The sequence below is a fragment of the Alligator mississippiensis genome, chromosome 8, assembly GCF_030867095.1.
Source record: "Alligator mississippiensis isolate rAllMis1 chromosome 8, rAllMis1, whole genome shotgun sequence".
Classification (NCBI taxonomy): Eukaryota; Metazoa; Chordata; order Crocodylia; family Alligatoridae; genus Alligator; species Alligator mississippiensis.
The window spans coordinates 74,975,685-74,995,024 of record NC_081831.1 but is presented as its reverse complement, the minus strand read 5'-3'; the positions used below and the strand labels follow the sequence as shown (position 1 = coordinate 74,995,024).

General features: G+C 41.6%; 1 protein-coding gene across 1 annotated transcript in view; it reads left to right on the top strand.

Moving 5' to 3' along the window:
• Positions 1-420: 420 nt before the first annotated feature.
• The window catches only part of MAMLD1 (mastermind like domain containing 1), a 306,332-nt gene continuing 287,412 nt past the window's right edge, over positions 421-19,340 (top strand). The window contains exon 1 of the mRNA XM_019492771.2: positions 421-521. Coding sequence (XP_019348316.2) covers positions 468-521 — 54 coding nt within the window. The 5' untranslated portion in view covers positions 421-467. The remainder of the gene's footprint in view (positions 522-19,340) is intronic.

Below are 19,340 nucleotides of genomic sequence, written 5' to 3'. Positions count from 1 at the left end.
TTTTGCTGCACATGTACAGCATGATTGCCTTACAAGATGTTTGGATAGGTGGAGAAATGCTTAAAATCTATTTCAGGTCGTCTTAGTTATATAGCATAGTATAGCAGTTAACGACTTATAGCTTGCTAATAATGCATTTGTGCCTGAATGATTCCAGGTTTCACTTAATGTATAATATATTGGTTTTTGGCATGACATGGCTACCTTTGATCTTTGTAAATGACCCACAGTTAATTGTTTAACATATGAAACTGAACAGTAGGACGTCTCAAGGAGAGGACTAGATGTGATGTTACCTTGAAAAACCTGTAGAGCATTAACAGAGTTTATGTTTTGATGGGAATCTGTCCAAGGCACTGCATGGTATGTAGGCTATGTATTGATGGGAGTACATATAATGAAGAGCTGTTCTTCAAACATGGCAGGGAAATTACTACTTTCACAGTGAATAAAGCAGCCTAGACTCAATGAATAATATGCTGATGTTGCGCTCCTTTCTCTTCCAGTTTCATTTCAAAGTGGTAAGAATGGATTTTATGAATATTTTTAAGCAGTTAACTTGTTTGAAAGAGTTTTTGTACTCCCTGTATGAAGTATTTAATTATAAATGACAAGAAGTTTAATTATACAAAATGTATTTCAAATGCTTAATATGACTGAAAAGAGCTGATTTATTTGTGTTATTTCAGCAATAAAATGTGCACATATTTACTAGAAAGTACAACTTCTAATGGTTTATTTTGTAATGAAAATAGTGAATAAAAATAAGCTGAGGAAGAAATTAACTTAATTTGTTGGCAGTATAGTACATGTGTACAGTCTACCACACGAAACAGGATTATATGTTAATATACAGCTAAATCTGTCCTTGGATGAATATCGGTTCTGTACTTTAACCTCCAACATACGGTTGTTCTGATTTCACAATTTTGTATATTCAGCATATTCATGCAGGGGTTGCTGTTCTCTCAAGGTTTTCTTTTGTTTCCTCTAACTGCCAGCAACCTGGGGGCTGTGGAAACCTTCTGTAGTTTTTGAACTGAAACTTTCTGAGAACTCTGCTTAGCAGAAAACTAGACATGGTCTTAAGAAAGGTGCCCTGGACCAGGTCTTAGCAATTTCTAGAATTAGCATGCTGTCTGAAGAAACAAATGAGAATAAAGCAAGCAAGCAAACCTCAAGCTGGATTCATAAGGCTGCTGCTTCTGTTTAAATGTTTTGTTGTACTCATTCTGAAAATCAACATTATGAGACAACTATGAGACGTCTTTGGTCCTTACCTGTACTGTTTCAGGAAGAATAAGTAATTTTTGCTAGGATAAACCCAGCTCTCAGCATTGAGTATAAAACTGGTGAAGTGTGCAGCAAGACTAAAGAGTATTTTGTATTTTAAAAGGGTTTTCCCCTTCTGGCATTTAATCAAACCACAGTCATTATGTAAATTTAATCACCTTGCAACACAGTAATAATTTTATTATCTTCTTATTTGACAGTGTTTATAGATAGCTTTAAAATGACTTTTCTAGGATAGACTTGAGTTAGAATATTCAAGTTAAATATTAGATTGCCTTCCTGCTCTGTTTCCTGTAGGTGCTATATAGGTGTGCAGATAATGGGCCAAATTCACCTTGACTGACTCATGCCAGAAATTTTAATGAGCAAGCTGTAAGAGCATTGGGTCTAATATTAGGCAGATTTTTAAATATATGTATGTATGTATGTATGTATGTATGTATTATTGTGAGTCCCTTGTAGTTGACCATGACAGTGTTGTGGTACGGGTGGTCGAGGACAGTGGGTATGCACGTGACTCCATGAGAAGCACACTTTATGAATAATTTGAATGTGTACATTGGTTTGCTGTTATTGCTGCAGTTTTTGCTTTGTGTGGGTTTCTTTTTACCCAAAAGCACACTATTGTCAAAGTGGTTTATACCTTTGCACATCTTGGTGCTCTGCTGCACTGCTGCCTGTTTTCTGTCTGTTTGCCCAAAGAAGTTAATTAAAGGCACAGGCTCAAATGTGCCTTTATGATGTTTTAAAATCACTTCCTCCTTTGTTCTTACTTGCCTCTCCTACGTGTGGCATTGTTGGAATGTGGAACCGACAATGTTTCTGAGCAAGGTTGACTAGCATCCAAGTTCCTGGCAACAGAAGTGGAAGGACCCTGGGTGTGTCTCTGTGTGTCTGGATACAAAAAGAGTGTGAGACTTACAAAAAAAAATCGAATACAAAATATCCTTTTAGAAATTTGAAAATATTTTTCTGATGTTATTAGAGACACCTGGCCCAAGTGTTCCCAAAATCTGCAGCCAAGGCCTTGATCTACCAAGACTTTTACTAAACATTTAAGTATATGAATAATCTCTTTGCAGATAAATGGGAGTACTACTCTGATTAAGACAGAGTGCTTTAATGCTTTGCTAGTCAGGACCTAAGTCCCTATGTCCACTTGACAGCCACGTGGTACAGTCAGAATAACACTTGGGTCTTATAGCACTTGTCATCAGTAGAGTTTATGTGCTTTTGTGGCATCAGTTTAAACAGAAAAACAGCAGGCATATCAATTTTCACCTTTGAGTTTTATCCTTGTTGTAGCAGATAACTAGGGACCTACCTAAATCATGGCTGAAGTTCACAACACAGCAGTGCCCTGAATCTTGCTCTTTTTGCCATGTGCCCCACTTGCTGCTGAGTGACTGAGAGGAAATTAATGCTGTGCATTTTGCCTCTCGGCCACTCAGCGCTGGAGGAGGGATGCGCAGCAAAAAGAGCAAGATTAAAGGCGCCACTATGCGGCAAACTTCCACTGTGATTTAGATAGTCTCTACATATAACATTATGCCATTCATGCATTTTCATACCATTATTCAAGTTGCCAGTATCAGAAAACTGAGAAAATTTGATGGTTATTTAGCCATTAGCTCCTGTAGACATTCCTGCATTAATGAACAAGATGATAGCTGGTAGAGACATATTCGCATTTCATAGTTGCATTTATTTGAAAAAAATCCCTTTAAAATATTACCAAAGTAAGGAGTGCAGCTGGGAGGGTGAAGGCCATTAGCTCTTGGAATAAGTTATGTCTTTAAAAATAAGCAATGTTTCCCAACATTTATTTACCAACAAGCATGGAGAACCAGATTTGTTTCAGTACCTGTTTTCTAGATACCAAATAGTTTTCTCTTTTTTCCAAAAGTCTGTCTGTGGTATATGTATCTTGGAGAGAATAACCTAAGGAAGTTCAGCAGTCTAAGCACATCTGTAGTCACACACTTATGCGATGACTCTTGCTTGACCTGAATCGGAGAATTTGGGACATGAATTGTGGACATCATCCCAAAGGAATATCAATTAAGCCTTCTTATTGCACCACAATACTGTGTTTTCTATATGTACAGTGCTTTTAAGAAAACTTCCTTCAAGATGCTTACAAAATATTTTAGAGACAGTATCAATAATATATTTCATAACCCTCATTTGTGCTAGGGACAGAAGTTACATATAAATTGGTTTAAGTGATCAGAAACTGGTTTAAATCTGTAACAGAACAGAAGTTCAGTGCATATAAACCAGTTTCAAAATTGAAACTAGTTTAAGATAAACTTGGTTGAAAGTAGTATCAGACTTATCTGATTTAGGTCAAACCGGTTTATGAAACTTACGTCCCAGACCCCTTCCTGGTTTAAGTTAAATCAGAGTCCCCCAGCATCCCAGCATGCTTTTCAGCTCTGGGCTGGGCTGTGCTATCTGCTCCAGAGAGCAGGTCTGACCCTACCCCTCTGCTCCCTAGTGGGGGCAGTGAGGCCTGGCTCACTGCTCCCCCTGCCCAGGCAAAACCCAGCTGGGGTCTGAGGCAGGGAAAAGGGTTAAACTTCCCTTCACCTGAGTACAGAGCTGTCCTGCCCTGCTGGCTTGCTTACTGCTGGCTGCAACTGTGGACTACAATCCCAGAGGCACTTGGAAACAGGAAGAGGAAGTGATGAGCAAACCTGCAGAGTCCTGCTGTTGTGATTGTGAACTGCAAATCCCAGAGACCTCAGGGGCAGCAGGAAGAGGAAGTGAACACAGAGCCCATGCTGGCTATGTGCCAGACAGCTGTGCTTTAGTGCTCCTCAGCTTCTGGCTTGAGCCACTGCAGGCATGTGGCTGCATTTCCTGAATCACAAGTGAATGTCTGTTCATTTGCATATTGGTCTTACTGGTTCAACCTTTTCAGGTTAGACTAACCTGCAAAGAGTGAATCAATTCAGCCTTGGGCTTTTTGACTGTCTGTACTTAGCTTCGAAGAGACAGGTTGCGTTAGTACCATGAATTAAACTTGCATATCTTAAAAAGGAAAATTCTCTCTCATGTGCGTTAGAAAATTCTTGAAATTTTCTTAAAATAGCTTTCCTTATGCTAATTGTGCGGGCCAGGAGCGATCCGGGCCCTTTTGTGCACGCGGGCCGTGGCCAGCAGCCCGGGCACGCGGGGTCAGAGAAGACCGGGGGCGAGCTAGAATTAGTCACGGACGAGTAGTGGTTGATTTAAAGATTGTTTACTTACACCAAAGATGGTCGTGGTGTAGGCTGGACAGTTTCCAGGCACAGGTCCTCTTAAATCCTCATTAGAGGACTACGACAAGTTCGTTCTTTCCCACGGAGTTGTTGAAGCTCCGTGGGTTCGGTAGTTTCTCGTGCAGGAAGGGATACGTCTAGGAATCTATCGGCGACGGGGAGAGGCTAGAGGCTGTTCAGGCCTCTGTTGCCTTTTATGAAATGCGTTGGGTCCGTAAGGATCCGCAGCGCTTAGAGATCTTCACGCGAGGCGAAGGTTTTCTTTCTCTCTCTCACTCCGACTTGGGCGGAAACCACCCAAGCTCTTTATACGGCTAGCAAGCCAATCGCTAGCCGCCACATGTGCATATGTTAGAACTAGCCAATAATGTGGCACGAATTCTCATACAAATGGCGGGAACTCCTTGCACCGAGCATTTCTTAGATGCAAAAAGAAATGCACCGTGCAAAGAAAGCTTCAAATTGGCGGGAAATTCTTCGTTGCACTGGGGTTCTCTTCTGCAGCAGAAAACTCCACCGTGCAAAGAAGCTGCAATTTAGCAGGAAAATAATTTAGCAGTGCCGAAGCGGACACAAACAAAAAATCACAACTTTAGGTTGTGACACTAATAATGTAAGTTATCAAGTCATTACTACCTGTGGGCTAAATACAGGCGCTTCACCCCATTGGAAAAAGGAGATTCCAGGATTCTTTCCAGTTGTATTTAGCATATATTTTGGGCTGGGCAGTTTTTGAAAGATAGATCTCAAAGCCAGTGTATGAAGAACTATTGCCATACATGTGTTTCATACATATCGGATAAAATGTGTATGTCTTGAGTAAAATGCAAAAACTGCATTATGCTAGATAAGTGCTTCTCAACCTTTCTAGACTCAAGGCATTCCTCATTAGATTCAAGGCACTCAAAAAATGCCAGCTCTTGTTTCACTCAGTTTTTTACTATGGAAAAAAAATGGAGCAATTTTTCTGTTTCAAAGAAAGTGGATCATAACAAGGCAGAATGTTTTTAATGCTATGGATTTTTATTTGAAATCTCTGAATTTATTTTATGAATTTTGCTTGCACCCCTAAGTGTGTAGAACCATGTGGCACCCTTGAAGAGATCTCAAGGCACTCCAGGGGACTGCAACACCCTGGTTGAGAATCACTGTACTAGATTATGTAATTGATTAATGTAATCTGGTTCATCACGATAGCCTGTATTCTAGGTGATTTAAAAGAGCGGTTGGCTGAAAAGAAAAGGGTTATCTTTTTTCCTTATCCTAAGCCATTTTAACTAAGCCTTCATATTTTTAAGTTTACCACATATAATAAATCCATGGATGCTCTTCTTATTCATAAAAATGTCTCTATTATTACCCTGTATAAAATAATATATGAATTATAATCACACACACACACGTATATATGTATAATATGTCAGAACATATACATATGTTAGAACAAGGCAGGCGTAATTGAGAAGTTCAGCTTGATGTGCCACTTCCATTTATCCCTTCTTTCTGTCAATGTTAACAGGAGTTGGGAAGAATACAGATACAGGGTATTGGGCAGCAGAGATTCAGTATGATTAAAACATCACCAAATTAGCCATTTCTCTCAAGCATTTACTTACTTGAGAGCTATTAGGAAAAAATGTATCATTAAACCAATTCTTGTAGCAGAGACATACTGCATAGAAAGAGTAGATGTCAGTGATATTAAGGACTGTTTTTGAAGAGGGTCTCCTCCAAATCTTCTTGATCAGAGAAGGGTGTTTGCATCCCAGGGTAGCATGGTTAAAGAGGAGTAACATTTGGGGTCCACCAGGGTTCCAGTTGTGATGCAGAGTTTATCCAAGTAAAGCGAGGAGAAGGGAGCTAAGTGGCATTATGGCTCAGGATGTAGCACTACCCATCTCTTTCAGAAACTTGTGGATATGAGTTCTAGATCAGGATTTGGCCAATACCAAGTGACGATGTTGGTACGGTGCAGTACCAGTTGCCATTGTTTTGATCTGATTATTTATGAGCTCCCTTCTATCTGTGTCTAGTGGCTGTTGTGGTGAACGTGGAAAGTCGCAGGAATATTCATAAAGAGACTATTTCTGATGTCCCATAAAACATTTGCTCTTCCAGAAACACAAGTGGAATACCCAAAACTGTGTGTTCTTAAATGCTTGTTTTGCTTATACAGTTCCTGCACCCACAGTATTTGTCATAAAGTTTATTAGGAGAGTGAAATGCACTATAAAAATTCTCTTCTGATAAATATATGTCTTTCTCTCAGGTGTAGACTATAGAATGAGTTGCAGTTTTTAACATCAAGGTGCCTGCCCCTCACCTTTACCTTTAGAGGCATTGTTGTTTCTACTCTGTTTGGCTTGCCTCTGGGAACAAAGAAATGCCACCCAACCAGCATGCTATTTATATTGTTCTTCACATTGAGATGCATAATTATGTTCTCAAAAGTTCGTTGTTATTTAACCTTCAAAATGTTCAGAATCTAATTTAAACATTAATGTAAAAATTGCTTTAAATAACATTTAAACAGCCCAAATTTTGTTTTCTATGCATTGCCTTTTTGACATGCATTACATGCTTCATTAGTTTAAATATGTAATCTATATTAGCATCCTTAGGAATAATATCTTCAGGTATAAATTTACAACACCCACTCATATTTATTTATCAGAAAATGCCAGTTTATCACAAAGTGAAATTTTCTTCGGGAAAGTCTGTCCCAGGTTTGACAAGAAGGGAGTTTCTGATTAAAATAAGAGTGAAACCATGACCCACTCCAAAATAGCTGATTGCCTGGTGGTTATTTACCTGGATGTGGGAGATCAGTGTCTGCCTGTGTTAGACCAGTTTTTTATGTCTCAGGGGAATGCCTGGATTAATAGGGTATTCGGCTGTTCTGGAGCTATCTCTCTCCTATTGGGGCCATTCCACTGTGTAAATAATATAAAATAATCTTCGGAGCAGCATCTTAAACTTTGTTCCCCCTTTATCCAGGTGACTGTCCAAATCAGGGGTGTCAAACATACTGTTTGTGAGCTGGCTCCAGCCCTTAGAACTCCACAGTCCGGGCACCAGTGCTGCCCCATTGACCCACATGCTGCACTGGACCAGTCCTGTAGTGTTCACTGGGGGGCCAGGTCCCAGGCTGCACCACCTGCAGCACTCACCGCTGGAGTTGGGTCCCAGACCAGCTTGGGCAGGTGCTGCATGCACTGGATCAGGCATGCAGGCAGGGGGTCAGTGGGCCTGGTCCAGCCCATAGACTGACCCTTTGCTACTCATCTGACCCATGGAGCCAGATGAGTTTGAGACCCCAGTCCAAACCATTGGGCTGTTTAGTATTCTGGGGCGTAAGAACATGAAAGCTACTACTTTTGGGGGAGAAAAATCTGGGGTCAGTGTCCCAGAGGTTTCGCAGACTTCTGGAACTGGAAGTCATTTATACATGTTCTGATTCTGGCTAGTGGAACTCTCCTTGGACATGCTGGCCAGCCTGAAATCTGGGACTGTCCCGGAAAATTAGGGATAGATGGTCCTTTCCATAAAAATCTCTCGAGGGACTTTTCAGGATTCTTTCTGATGAAACTAGGACCTTTTTTGGAAATCTTGAAACCCTTCTTGGAAGAAGAAATCTGTTTGACATCAGCTTTAAACACCCGATCGTAGGCAATAAGATCCAGCCGTCACATGAAAAAGAATTACTCAGCGCTTTCTGTTTTGTTAGGCTGGGGTAAATGGGTTAAATTGCAATACACTTCAGCCCTTCTCTTTCTCAGTAAGGATTTTCAGGTTGTAGCTGTCTTTGGTACTTTACTACTTACCAGCATACAGTGAAAAAGTTTCCAGATGTAGGTATAACATGAAGGTAAAAAAAGACAAAATTACTTTTCAAGGCAGAATCCAGCAACACTGGACATTAGTGTCCTACAGAATTGGAGCAGGGTCATGATTACTAAAATGTCTGTTGTGTGCTTTGGAAAATGAGGGAGAACAGGACATAAGTATTATATATTTCTTTAAAAAATAATGGTCACATTAAAGTAACATCTGTTTGTTTTCCAGTTGTTGAAAGTACTTGGTTAATTTATATCACCACATAGTAAAATGTATTGCAGAGCACCAGACCATGTCTCCTGTATTAACTCTGACTTACTGACTGTCTGTCTAGAGTAATTGAACATTTATCATTTTACCCCCGAAATATTAAAGAACAGGTTATTATTTCTTGCTTAACTTAAATTAATAATTTACTCGGGTTTTACATTACCTAGTTATTTTAATACACCTGTGTAGTTACCGTTTCACTGACCAGCAATTCATGAAGTTTAAAACTTCCAGAGTCATTTTTCACCAAAATTCCTATTTTAATCTCTCAGTAAATATTCCCAAACCGTGAATAAAAAAAATGCAATAATCCAAATGCCTCTTTTCTCTAAATTGTTAATGCCCTTCCACAGAACTAGTAAAAAATCTCTCCCTTCGTCCTTGTTCACTGAGGCATTTATTTTTTTCTATGCTGTGACTGCATAATGAGGGCCTGCTGAGACAGTATGCGTAATGCATACTTGTATGCATCAAAACCACGGGAGCTTAGACTTTAATCATAGGGCTCTGTTTACAGAGGAAAAAGGAGTTATATGGGTGTTTCCACAGTTTTATTGTGGAATTTTCCTTGGAAGCTGGGATATGCATTGCATATCTTTATTTAAAAAAATCCCCGTGGAACCTGGTTTTGCTGCATAATAGCATGACTGGCTATGAACAAATAAAATAAAAACACCTAAAATGTAAATATGATTTTGGAGGAAAAGGACAATAACCTTTTTGCAGGAAAGTATCAAGTATATATTTCAAGAAACCATTTGTTCTTCATTGATTATTTAGCTGTGTGTACTCACTGTTTAGCTTTAATAGTTTGCATTGAATGGGCATTTAGCACCTTGCACTACTTGGATTCTTCGGCCCCAATATTAACCATCCTCTTCAGAGGCAGAGCTGCTGACATGGCAGAATCTTTGTGGGTGCATTAAGCTTTGGGTTGGTTGCCAGGAGATTTCCAGGCAGCCCATTCAGCCATGAAACTCCACTCCTTTCGTGAGTCCACACTAATGCTGTTTTGGTAGGGAGACCTAACTGGGCTCCCTGGTACTTATCTTGCTGATGTGAGGTGCAAGGACTGGAGAAGCAGAGCCCAGTTCAGGGTTCACAGGCAGATGAGAAGACACCCTCTTCACCTTTTTACTATGGCAGTTCTGAGGAGGTAGGCAAGTTATTTAGGGTTGAACAGGCATTGGAGGTAAGGGTTAATCTTTCCCCATATATTACAGCGGTCAATTGGTGAACAGCATCAAAAAGAGCCCCTCAGCTTGGGATTTAGCCCTATTTGTAAGTTTGTCACAATAGAAGCCTTAATTCATCCTTCTTTCCCCTTGATTTTTTTTACCTTGTTTTCTTTTCAGCCAGATCTCGTTAATGCTTTAGAGCAAGTTGTGCATATATGCATTAAAACATAATTAAGATTTCATTAAGATGCCAAAGGATGCTTACTCTTTGTAACTGTAAACATCAGCTTATTCATAGATGCTAGGGTCGCAAGGGATCTCAATAGATCATCGAGTCCGACCCCCTGCATAGGCAGGAAAGAGTGCTGGGTCTAGATGACCCCAGCTAGATGCTTATCTAACCTCCTCTTGAAGACCCCCAGGGTAGGGGAGAGCACCACCTCCCTTGGGAGCCCGTTCCAGACTTTGGCCACTCTAACTGTGAAGAAGTTCTTCCTAATGTCCAGTCTAATTCTGCTCTCTGCTAGCTTGTGGCCATTATTTCTTGTAACCCACGGGGGCGCCTTGGTGAATAAAACCTCACCAATTCCCTTCTGTGCCCCAGTGATGAAGTTATAGGCAGCCACAAGGTCGCCTCTCAACCTTCTCTTGCAGAGGCTGAAGAGGTCCAGGTGCCCCAGTCTCTCCTCATAGGGCTTGGACTGCAAGCCCTTAACCATACGAGTGGCCCTTCTCTGGACCTGCTCCAGGTTATCCACATCCCTCTTGAAGTGTGGCGCCCAAAACTGCACACAGTATTCCACCTGCGGTCTGACCAGCGCCCGATAGAGGGGAAGTATCACCTCCTTGGATCTGTTCGTCACGCATCTGCTGATACACGATAAAGTGCCAAAGTGCCAAATGCTGGACATTTTTCCTCCCTCGGTGCAGCACTTTGCATTTCTCCTTGTTGAATGGCATTCTGTCGTTTTCCGCCATATGTCCAACCTGTCCAGGTCTGCTTGTAGTTGTTCCCTGCCCTCCGGCGTGTCCACTTCTCCCCACAGTTTTGTGTCATCTGCAAACTTGGACAGAGTACACTTCACTCCCTCATCCAAGTCGCTGATGAAGATATTGAAGAATATCGGTCCAAGGACCGAGCCCTGCGGGACCCCAATGCCCACACCCTTCCAGGTCGATACTGACCCATCCACTATGACTCTCTGGGTGTGACCCTCTAGCCAATTGGCCAAGTCACAGCCTCTTAACTTGTTCACCAGTAGGGTGTGGGATACCGTTTCAAAGGCCTTCCTGAAGTCTAAGTATACGACATCAACCCCTACTCCTGCATCCAGGCGTTTTGTAACCTGGTCATAAAAAGAGACTAGATTAGTCAGGCATGATGCTATTAACCTGTGCTGGTTTCCCCTCAGCATAATTTGTCCTGCCGGGCTCTCGCAAATGTGAGCCTCGATAATTTTTTTGAAGACTTTGCCTAGGATGGAGGTTAGACTGACTGGCCTATAGTTGCCTGGGTCCTCCTTCCTCCCTTCTTGAAAATGGGGACCACATTGGCCTTTTTCCAGTCCTTTGGGACCTGGCCTGTGCGCCATGAGTGTTCAAATATTCCCGCCAGTGGCTGCGCAATGACGTCAGCCAGTGCCTTCAGTACCCTCGGATGGAGCTCATCCGGGCCTGCCGACTTAAAGGCATCCAGTTCCTCCAAGTGACTCTGCACCATCTCAGGGTCTGTGCATGGAAGTCTGGCGCCTTGCTGCTGCCTCTCTACAATCCCAGTGAGAGCCTTGTCCTGCCCCTCACTTAGGAACACTGAGGCAAAGAACTTGTTGAGGAGTTCAGCCTTGTCCCCCCCGTCCATCACCAATTGCTTCTGCCCATTTAGTAGGGGTCCTATTCCACCCTGGGCCTTCCTTTTACTCCCTATATATCTAAAAAACAATTTTTTGTTATCCTTTACTTGGGATGCTATCCTCAGCTCCATGGTAGCTTTGGCCTGTCTCACTGCCTCCCTACAAGCGCGAGCAGAGGAGGTAGACTCCTCTTTGGTAATCCCTCCCTGTTTCCACTTTTTATATGCTCCCCTTTTAGTCTGCAGGCTGCCCTGGATTTCTCTGGTCAGCCAAGGAAGCCTCCTGGCCCCTTTCCCTCTTTTTCCTCGCATCGGGATTGTCTCCCTCTGTGCCCGAAGGATCATTTCCTTAAGGTACAGCCACCCTTCTTGGGCTCCCATCTCTTCAAAACTCCTACTCTGCAGTGCGTCCTTGACTAATCGCCTGAGTTCATTGAAATCAGCTTTCCTAAAGTCTAGCACTTTCACCCTACTAGTTACCTTACCCACTTGACATCTTATGATGAATTCTATTATTTGGTGATCACTGTCCCCCAGGTGACTACCAATCTGTAGGTCCCCTACCATATCATCCCCTGTTGCCAATACCAGGTCCAGTAAGGCATTTCCCCTAGTGGGACCGTGTACCTCCTGTGTCAGGTGGAGGTCCTGTACGCAGGATAGGAACGCGCATGAACGGTGGGACTTTGCTGTCTGCATCTCCCAGCAGATGTCTGGGTAGTTTAGGCCCCCCATGACTACCGCCTCCTTAGTTTTTATGGTCTCTGAGAGCTGCCTCAGGAGCTCCAAATCTAGTTCTTCCCCTTGGTGTGGGGTTCTGTAGCAGAGCCCTACCACCAAATCCCTTTCTCCTTGCCCCCCATGTAACTTAACCCACAATCCTTCTACTTTCTCCTCCTTCGATTCTGTCTTGATGAGGGTCGAAGTATATTGCTCATTGACATAGAGCGCAACCCCTCCCCCTTTCTTCCCCACCCTGTCCTTTCTGTACAGCCTATAACCTTCAATATGTACTGCCCAGTTGTGGGAAGAATCCCACCAGGTTTCAGATAGCCCTACTAAGTCGTAGGTGTTTTCTGCAAGCAGGAGTGCTAGTTCATCCTGCTTGTTCCCCATGCTCCTAGCATTATTATATAGGCACTTGAGCCCTGTGACTGGTGCTTTTTTTGCCCCCCAGCTCCGATTCCCAAAGGGCCCCTATTTGTTTACCTGCTTATTGCTTACCTGTGCTGTATTGCTGGCCGCCCCATGGATTGCAGGTTCCCGATGTTCTCCTTCTTCAGGCTGGGTTGTCCTTGTGGGTGCCACATGGTTTGGTGGTCCACAGCTCCCCCCGCCCTCATCTTCCCCTCCCCTTGACAAGCCTAGTTTAAAGCCTGCCGGAGGAGATCCGCCAACCTAGAAGAGAACACACGCTTACCTTTGGGGGAGAGGTGAAGCCAATCCCAACTGAGCATGTCCCTCATCGTGATGTGCGGGTCATTGTCCAGGAAGTCGAAGCCTGCCTTGAGACACCATTGCCGAAGCCGCCAGTTGGTCTCTTGTAAAGATCCTGGAAGATGAGTGCACCTTCATATCATTGCTGCAATTTACAGGCTTCTGGATCTCCCTGAATTTGTAGGTGTATAAAATCTACATTATTTAAAAAAAACCCAAAACCCCACCATGATGCCAAAATATTACCTTATTTCACATATTTATATATTCCAAGATGTGGACTCTGCATTGTTCCAAAGCTCTTGTACCAGTGCACGTTAATCCTGATAAGTGCACCTGTTTCTGAATGCATATATCCAATGTTTGCTATCTGAAGAGCTGAATATCATATCATGTCTGCAGGAAAATAATTCCATGAATCATCCAGCCACAGCAACAAGACTTTATTTTAGCTTTTGTAAAGTCTTTTGAGCTCTGACAGAACAAGGAGCAATCATCTCAAGTTGCAGCAAGGGAAGTTTAGATTAGATGTTAGGAAGGATTTTCTCACTAGGAGGGAGACACTGGAACAGGTTATCCAGAGAGGTGGTGGAAGCTCCATCCTTGGATGTTTTCAAAACCCAGCTAGAAAAAGCCTTGGCTGGGATGATCTAGTTGGGGTGGTCACGCTTGGAGCAGGGGGTTGGACTAGATGGCCTCTTGAGGTCCCTTTCAGCCCTAACTTTCTATGATTCTGCCAAGAGCTAAACTCCACACCCCCCATGCCCAATTACTCTAAAGCAGTTTGTCTAATTAAGCTTGGGGCAACTGGTACAGTTTTTCAGCCATTTCCCTAAATACAATATAGATTTCCTGCCTTTTGAAAAAGATATTACTGGGGCATTTAATTAGGATAGACCTGGAACACAGTCCGTGACTACTTCCTGTACAGATGAGACAAGTTATAGAATTAAATCTCTAGGGTCATCTAGACTAACCCCCTGCACAAACACAGGAGCTAGTCCTGTATAACCCCAGACAGATGCCCCCATCCAGCCTTATCTGGAAAACCTCCAGTGAAGGAGACTCCATAACTTCCCAGGGCAACTTATTGCAGTTTCCTACTCTTTTGACAGTAAGAAAGTTTTTCTTTTTATGTAATCTAAATCTGCTTTGCTGCATTTTAAGCCCATTTCTTTGTGTCCTGTTTCCTGTAGCAAGGGCAAGACATATTTTTCCTTCTTTATGGCAGTCTTTCAAATGTTTGAAAACTGCTATCATGTCCCCCTTTAGTCCCCCTTAGCCTTTTCATGGAATAACCATAAAGAGGCCATTTTGAGCTGATAATGTCAAAGATAATTATTTCTATTTAAGGCCTGGATCACTGTAATAAATTCATTTTCCCCCTCTTGGATGACAGCCATATTGCCTACAAAGTTCAAAATGTAAAATAAATAACTAAAGAAATAATCAAAATTAAAAGTGTTTTCAATTTGCATGCTCACCCTAGCATGGAGAGATGACAGCTTGTGACAGAGTTTGTGTGTGTGCAAATTTAAATGCAGTTAAACAACAAAGACTTTTTAGGAATGGGGTTTTTTTCCCCCTAAAAATATACAGTGAATGTATTAAATAGTAACATCAGACTATTTCAGTCAAATCAGCCTTGACAATCAGAGCCATTTTGACAAGTACTGTATTTTTTTTTCTTCTGACATATATTATAGATTGCCAAAGCAGTACTCTAACTCAAAACAAATCAGAGAGGCATACATTTGCTACTAAGTGGCCCAGACCATCACCAATTAGACTCATACTGGCACTGGTACTGTATAAAATCTGGGTATAATCACAAGGGAATGTGGGTATAAACTTTTTGTTTCAGACATCCAGCATTAATGATATTTAAAAGAATTTAGTGCCTTTGCTTATATTATTTCACAATTAACATGTTTGTTGCATTAAAATAAAGCCTAACACACTATCCAAGTACCCTGTTCACTCCATGTCTTTGTAGGGGAAAGGGCTGGGTGGGGGGGAATCTTGTTCATTGCTTGACTGTAAGGTACAGCTTTTAAGGAAGCCACATACTAAACTTTTGAATGGAAAAATTGACCCAAGTCAAATTGTTCAAGCCCTGACTTTTTCCTAATTAATAATGTACCAGATTCATTAAGGCTTACTTATTCTGTGTCTAAAGGTTTAACAAATTAATGTTAATGTTGCTATGAAACCATAATCATTTGAATCCCTGAAGTAATTTCTATTGCTCCATGGTATTACTTGAGCTGTCAGTTTAATAACAAGAGTGCTGCAGTGGATGCCAGCTGAAAACTTTTGCAGCTGAATAACAGCTCCAATTGTTTGTTTAATCAAATGACTGCCTAAGCTCTCAGCCCGTGTCTTTTAGAGCAGTTGGTTTCCATTAGCCTGTTTCATATCTCTGAGGTTCTTGTATAACTTCAGTTGAAAACAAGTTACAAATGCCGCTGTTTTTGGAGGCTAGGAAATAGTTATTTTATATGAAAAGAGGCCTCACATAGATTGAGAGGATAAAAGCATGAATGTTCACAGAGATATACTGCTGGGAGCAGAGCAGTAATAAAAACTGCAGTGATAGCATTCCAACAATGTAAAAATAAAAGAAACAATTCTTGAACACCTTTAAGATGTATTTGACTCTGCTTTGCTTTAGGGATTAAAGAGACATCCTCGTGATTTGTGCACAGTCCTGTGTTCACTGTATAAAAGCTTTCTCTGTAATTTATGCACTGTGGTTTTGCAAGGAACACCCAGTGGAGCAGCATTGCACAAATGTGTTTTGATTACTTTTTGAAGAAAAAAAACATGGAAAAATGGATCTCACAATCATATTTTTTATGTAAATTAATCACCCCTGGAGATGCCTCTTTGAATTTTTAATAATTTTAATATAAAATCCTTTTCATGGTTACTATAATGGATGAATGAACCCATTGTCAAATACTGCATTCAGTGATAATTTGATGTCCATTAAATGTGTGTGTCATCACATAACATGAAATGCAAAAAGCTAATGTATCTATTTAGCACTCAAGCATACTGTCCAAGGATGACATTTTTATTTGCATGGAAACAAAGTTTGAGAACTGACCACTTATGCTGTGCCTTCCTGTGCTTGTAAAACACTCTTTAATAAGGAAAGAGCATGTGGAATTTGGCAGCCTCTCCCTAAACCATGTGATAAAGCTTGTACATAAACAACAATATCCTGTGGTCCTTAGGATCACATTAGCTGACTTTTATACTGCCACTGGATAGAAATGCACAATCTGGCTGCTTTTCAGAGCTCATGTTTGAGATTCCAGGAATATTGTAGTAGACCACTTCAAAGGTTATTATTCATCATCAGCAAAACTTTTGACTATTTACTCACTCTTGATCTTCACTCTTTTCTACCTTGACAAATGCTTTCAAATCACAGAAGAGTGTACGCCCTCTAAAGAAGGAATTCTGTGCTCAAAGCACAGGTTCATTAAAGAAACCAGCCTTCTGCAACTGGGAGTTGTGGTTCTTCTTGGGGTAACACAGAACGCAGAGGGAGGCACTTGCTGACTCTTGGCAAGGAGGGATTATATTAATATTACATATCTATGCCTCTGGGCCTGTGCCTTTGGGTTCTGTTATCATATCATGGTAATTATTCCTGAAGTATCATATCTGCAGGATTAGATTGACTGTTTATAATATTACTTAGCATATATGTAGTAATTTATAAATATTAACTAATTGACAGACACCTCTGTAAGAGGTGTATATATGTCTTTAAGCCTATCATATTGATGGGGAAATTGAGGCACAGAGAGGTGAAGTGATTTGTCCAAAGCTACCCAGCAGTAGTGCCAGTGTTCAATCCTTCAGCCCACATTTCTTCCCACACTGGGAATTCAACAGCTGCATTGCTTATTTCACCCTATGTTCCCATCCTCTTCCTGTGTTCTTGCCTGACTCTGGCTGTAGCTATTGTTCAGAAGCAGAGTAGCTATGCACCTTTATAGACTAACACACACACACACACATACACACACCCCTCTATATATAATACTATATATGGGCTAACAAAAGATATCACAAAAGAACCCTTGCTTTGTGTGTATGCATGTTGGTGTGTGCTTATGTGTGCAGAAATGAGATAGCTGACCTTAAATGGAAAGAAAGTTGTGCAGGGCACATGTTCACAATGCTTTGCCTATCCTACTGGATAGTTGCTTCTGGATTACAATGTAGATGGGGGACGATGATATGTGTTTATAGCTGGATGACGATATGTAGAATCCTCGCACCTCTTTGACCCTAATTAGTCAGCATATAGGGTATACATTGTGCAAATTACTTGCCCGGAGGTGGACTGAGATGAAGATCTCAGTGTCAAAGGAATGTTGGCTGTCCCCAGTACCACTGGTTAGTATTCCTGTTGCAGTGTAACAGAAGGATGGTCCTACATGGAGATAGGTGAAGTTGTTCTTGAGTGGTTGCACTCCATTCCTGTTGAGAGATCTGAGAGGTGCATGCTGGGCAGTTTCTTACTTGCAGCTGTAATTGGCAGAAACACTTGAGTTGATATTCCCATAGGTTAAAGGCGGAATGACACCACTCACTTTTCCGTTTGGCATAATGAAGACTTAATTTATTATCTTTAAGGGTTCATTGCAAGGCTCATATATTATCTCATGTTTTTCAGGTCACAGACTGTGGGCTTGTGGCTAAGAGGTGACAATGTTCATGTTGGGTTCTGTTGGAGTAACTCTTCCTTTTCTTTTCTTTTTTGTTAACTAGTGTATAGCATGCAGTGAGCTGAATGATATGACTCCTTTGCATTAAGGATATTTTACCTCGTTGCATTTATATTTTACAGTGTTGTTTAGATCTTCAGTATTAGTGGTTAATTCATTAAAAAATAAATAATAGTGCTCAACAGGCAGTTGCAGGTGACACATGTTTAAATGGTGGATGGTTAAAACAGTGAGGATGACATTCTTACTGACCTGAATTTTTATCCCCAAACTCAAATTGTGTTTCTTTTGTTTTTAAGGTTTGAAAATGTTACTGTACCTGTTTTGTATGTAATTTTATGTTACTGGCTGGGGAGGAGGGATTATGAGAGAGAGAGAGTAAAGAAGAGAATGCCAAAAAAAATACAAGAGCAGTTGAAAAGTTTGTTACAACTTTTTATACATTATTTTTTACTGAAGCCTGGAAAGACTGGATATTTTCTAGCCTGAATTTGGCTTCAGAAAGGTTTGAAGAAACTCAAAAGGCTCAAACCATTATCCCAGTGATGTCAATTCTAGTTTGCACATTTATTGACACCCTTGGATGTTTATAGAAATCAAACTACTGAACTATTTGGTGTTTGTCCAGCACTGGTCTCAGTGGGCACTGACAGAAGTGACATTTGTTACTCAACTGGCTTCTTGAAAGCGCTGTACAACCATGCCCTGACAGAAGTTCACAGCTGCAGAGTGCTTTAACAGTGCCCAATCACATGACAAATTAACCTTCATGTAATGAGGGTTCAGATGAAGGTGCTCCAAAATGGAGTGTCTTCATTAACCTCTCTGTCTGTCTTTGCATGCGATCAGGGCTGGGCTGATACAGGCTAGCCCCATCCCTAGTGCTATCCGCAGGAAGGGAGGGAGTTCTGCCCTCCCCACCTCCTCCTCCTGCTCAGGCTGGGTAAATCTCAGCCTGGAGCTCCCTCCTCTCTCTTCTTCCCCCTCCCATCCTGCAGACAGCACCAGAGCTGGGGAGGGGGCAGGACTAGGGGAGAGTGGCTGCAGACAGGCAGCTCCTTCTGGATTGACTCCAAAGTCGAACTCAATCCCCCACCCCCTCAACCCAACAGCAAACAACTTTTGGGTTGGGGGGAGTCACTCTAACTCACGACGCTTTTTGTGAGTTAGTGAGGAGCTGCACTTTTGTCAGTGCCCAGTATCAGCTGGCACAGCTGTCCTTGCATAATGAACTAGTTTTGAAATGTACTGTGCCTTTAAATAATGTCAGAGAATATTCTGAGTATATGCAGTATCTCAAGCTACTTTACAGCCATTAAAATATACAGTATTTTCAGAGGTGAAATGCTATAGTTATTAACAGCAGCGTGCCCAGAACCTGCAAAACAGTTTAGGTCAGGAAAAGAAGTATATACCATATCCCATTGAAAATGTCCCGAGAAATTAGGTAGGCATATTG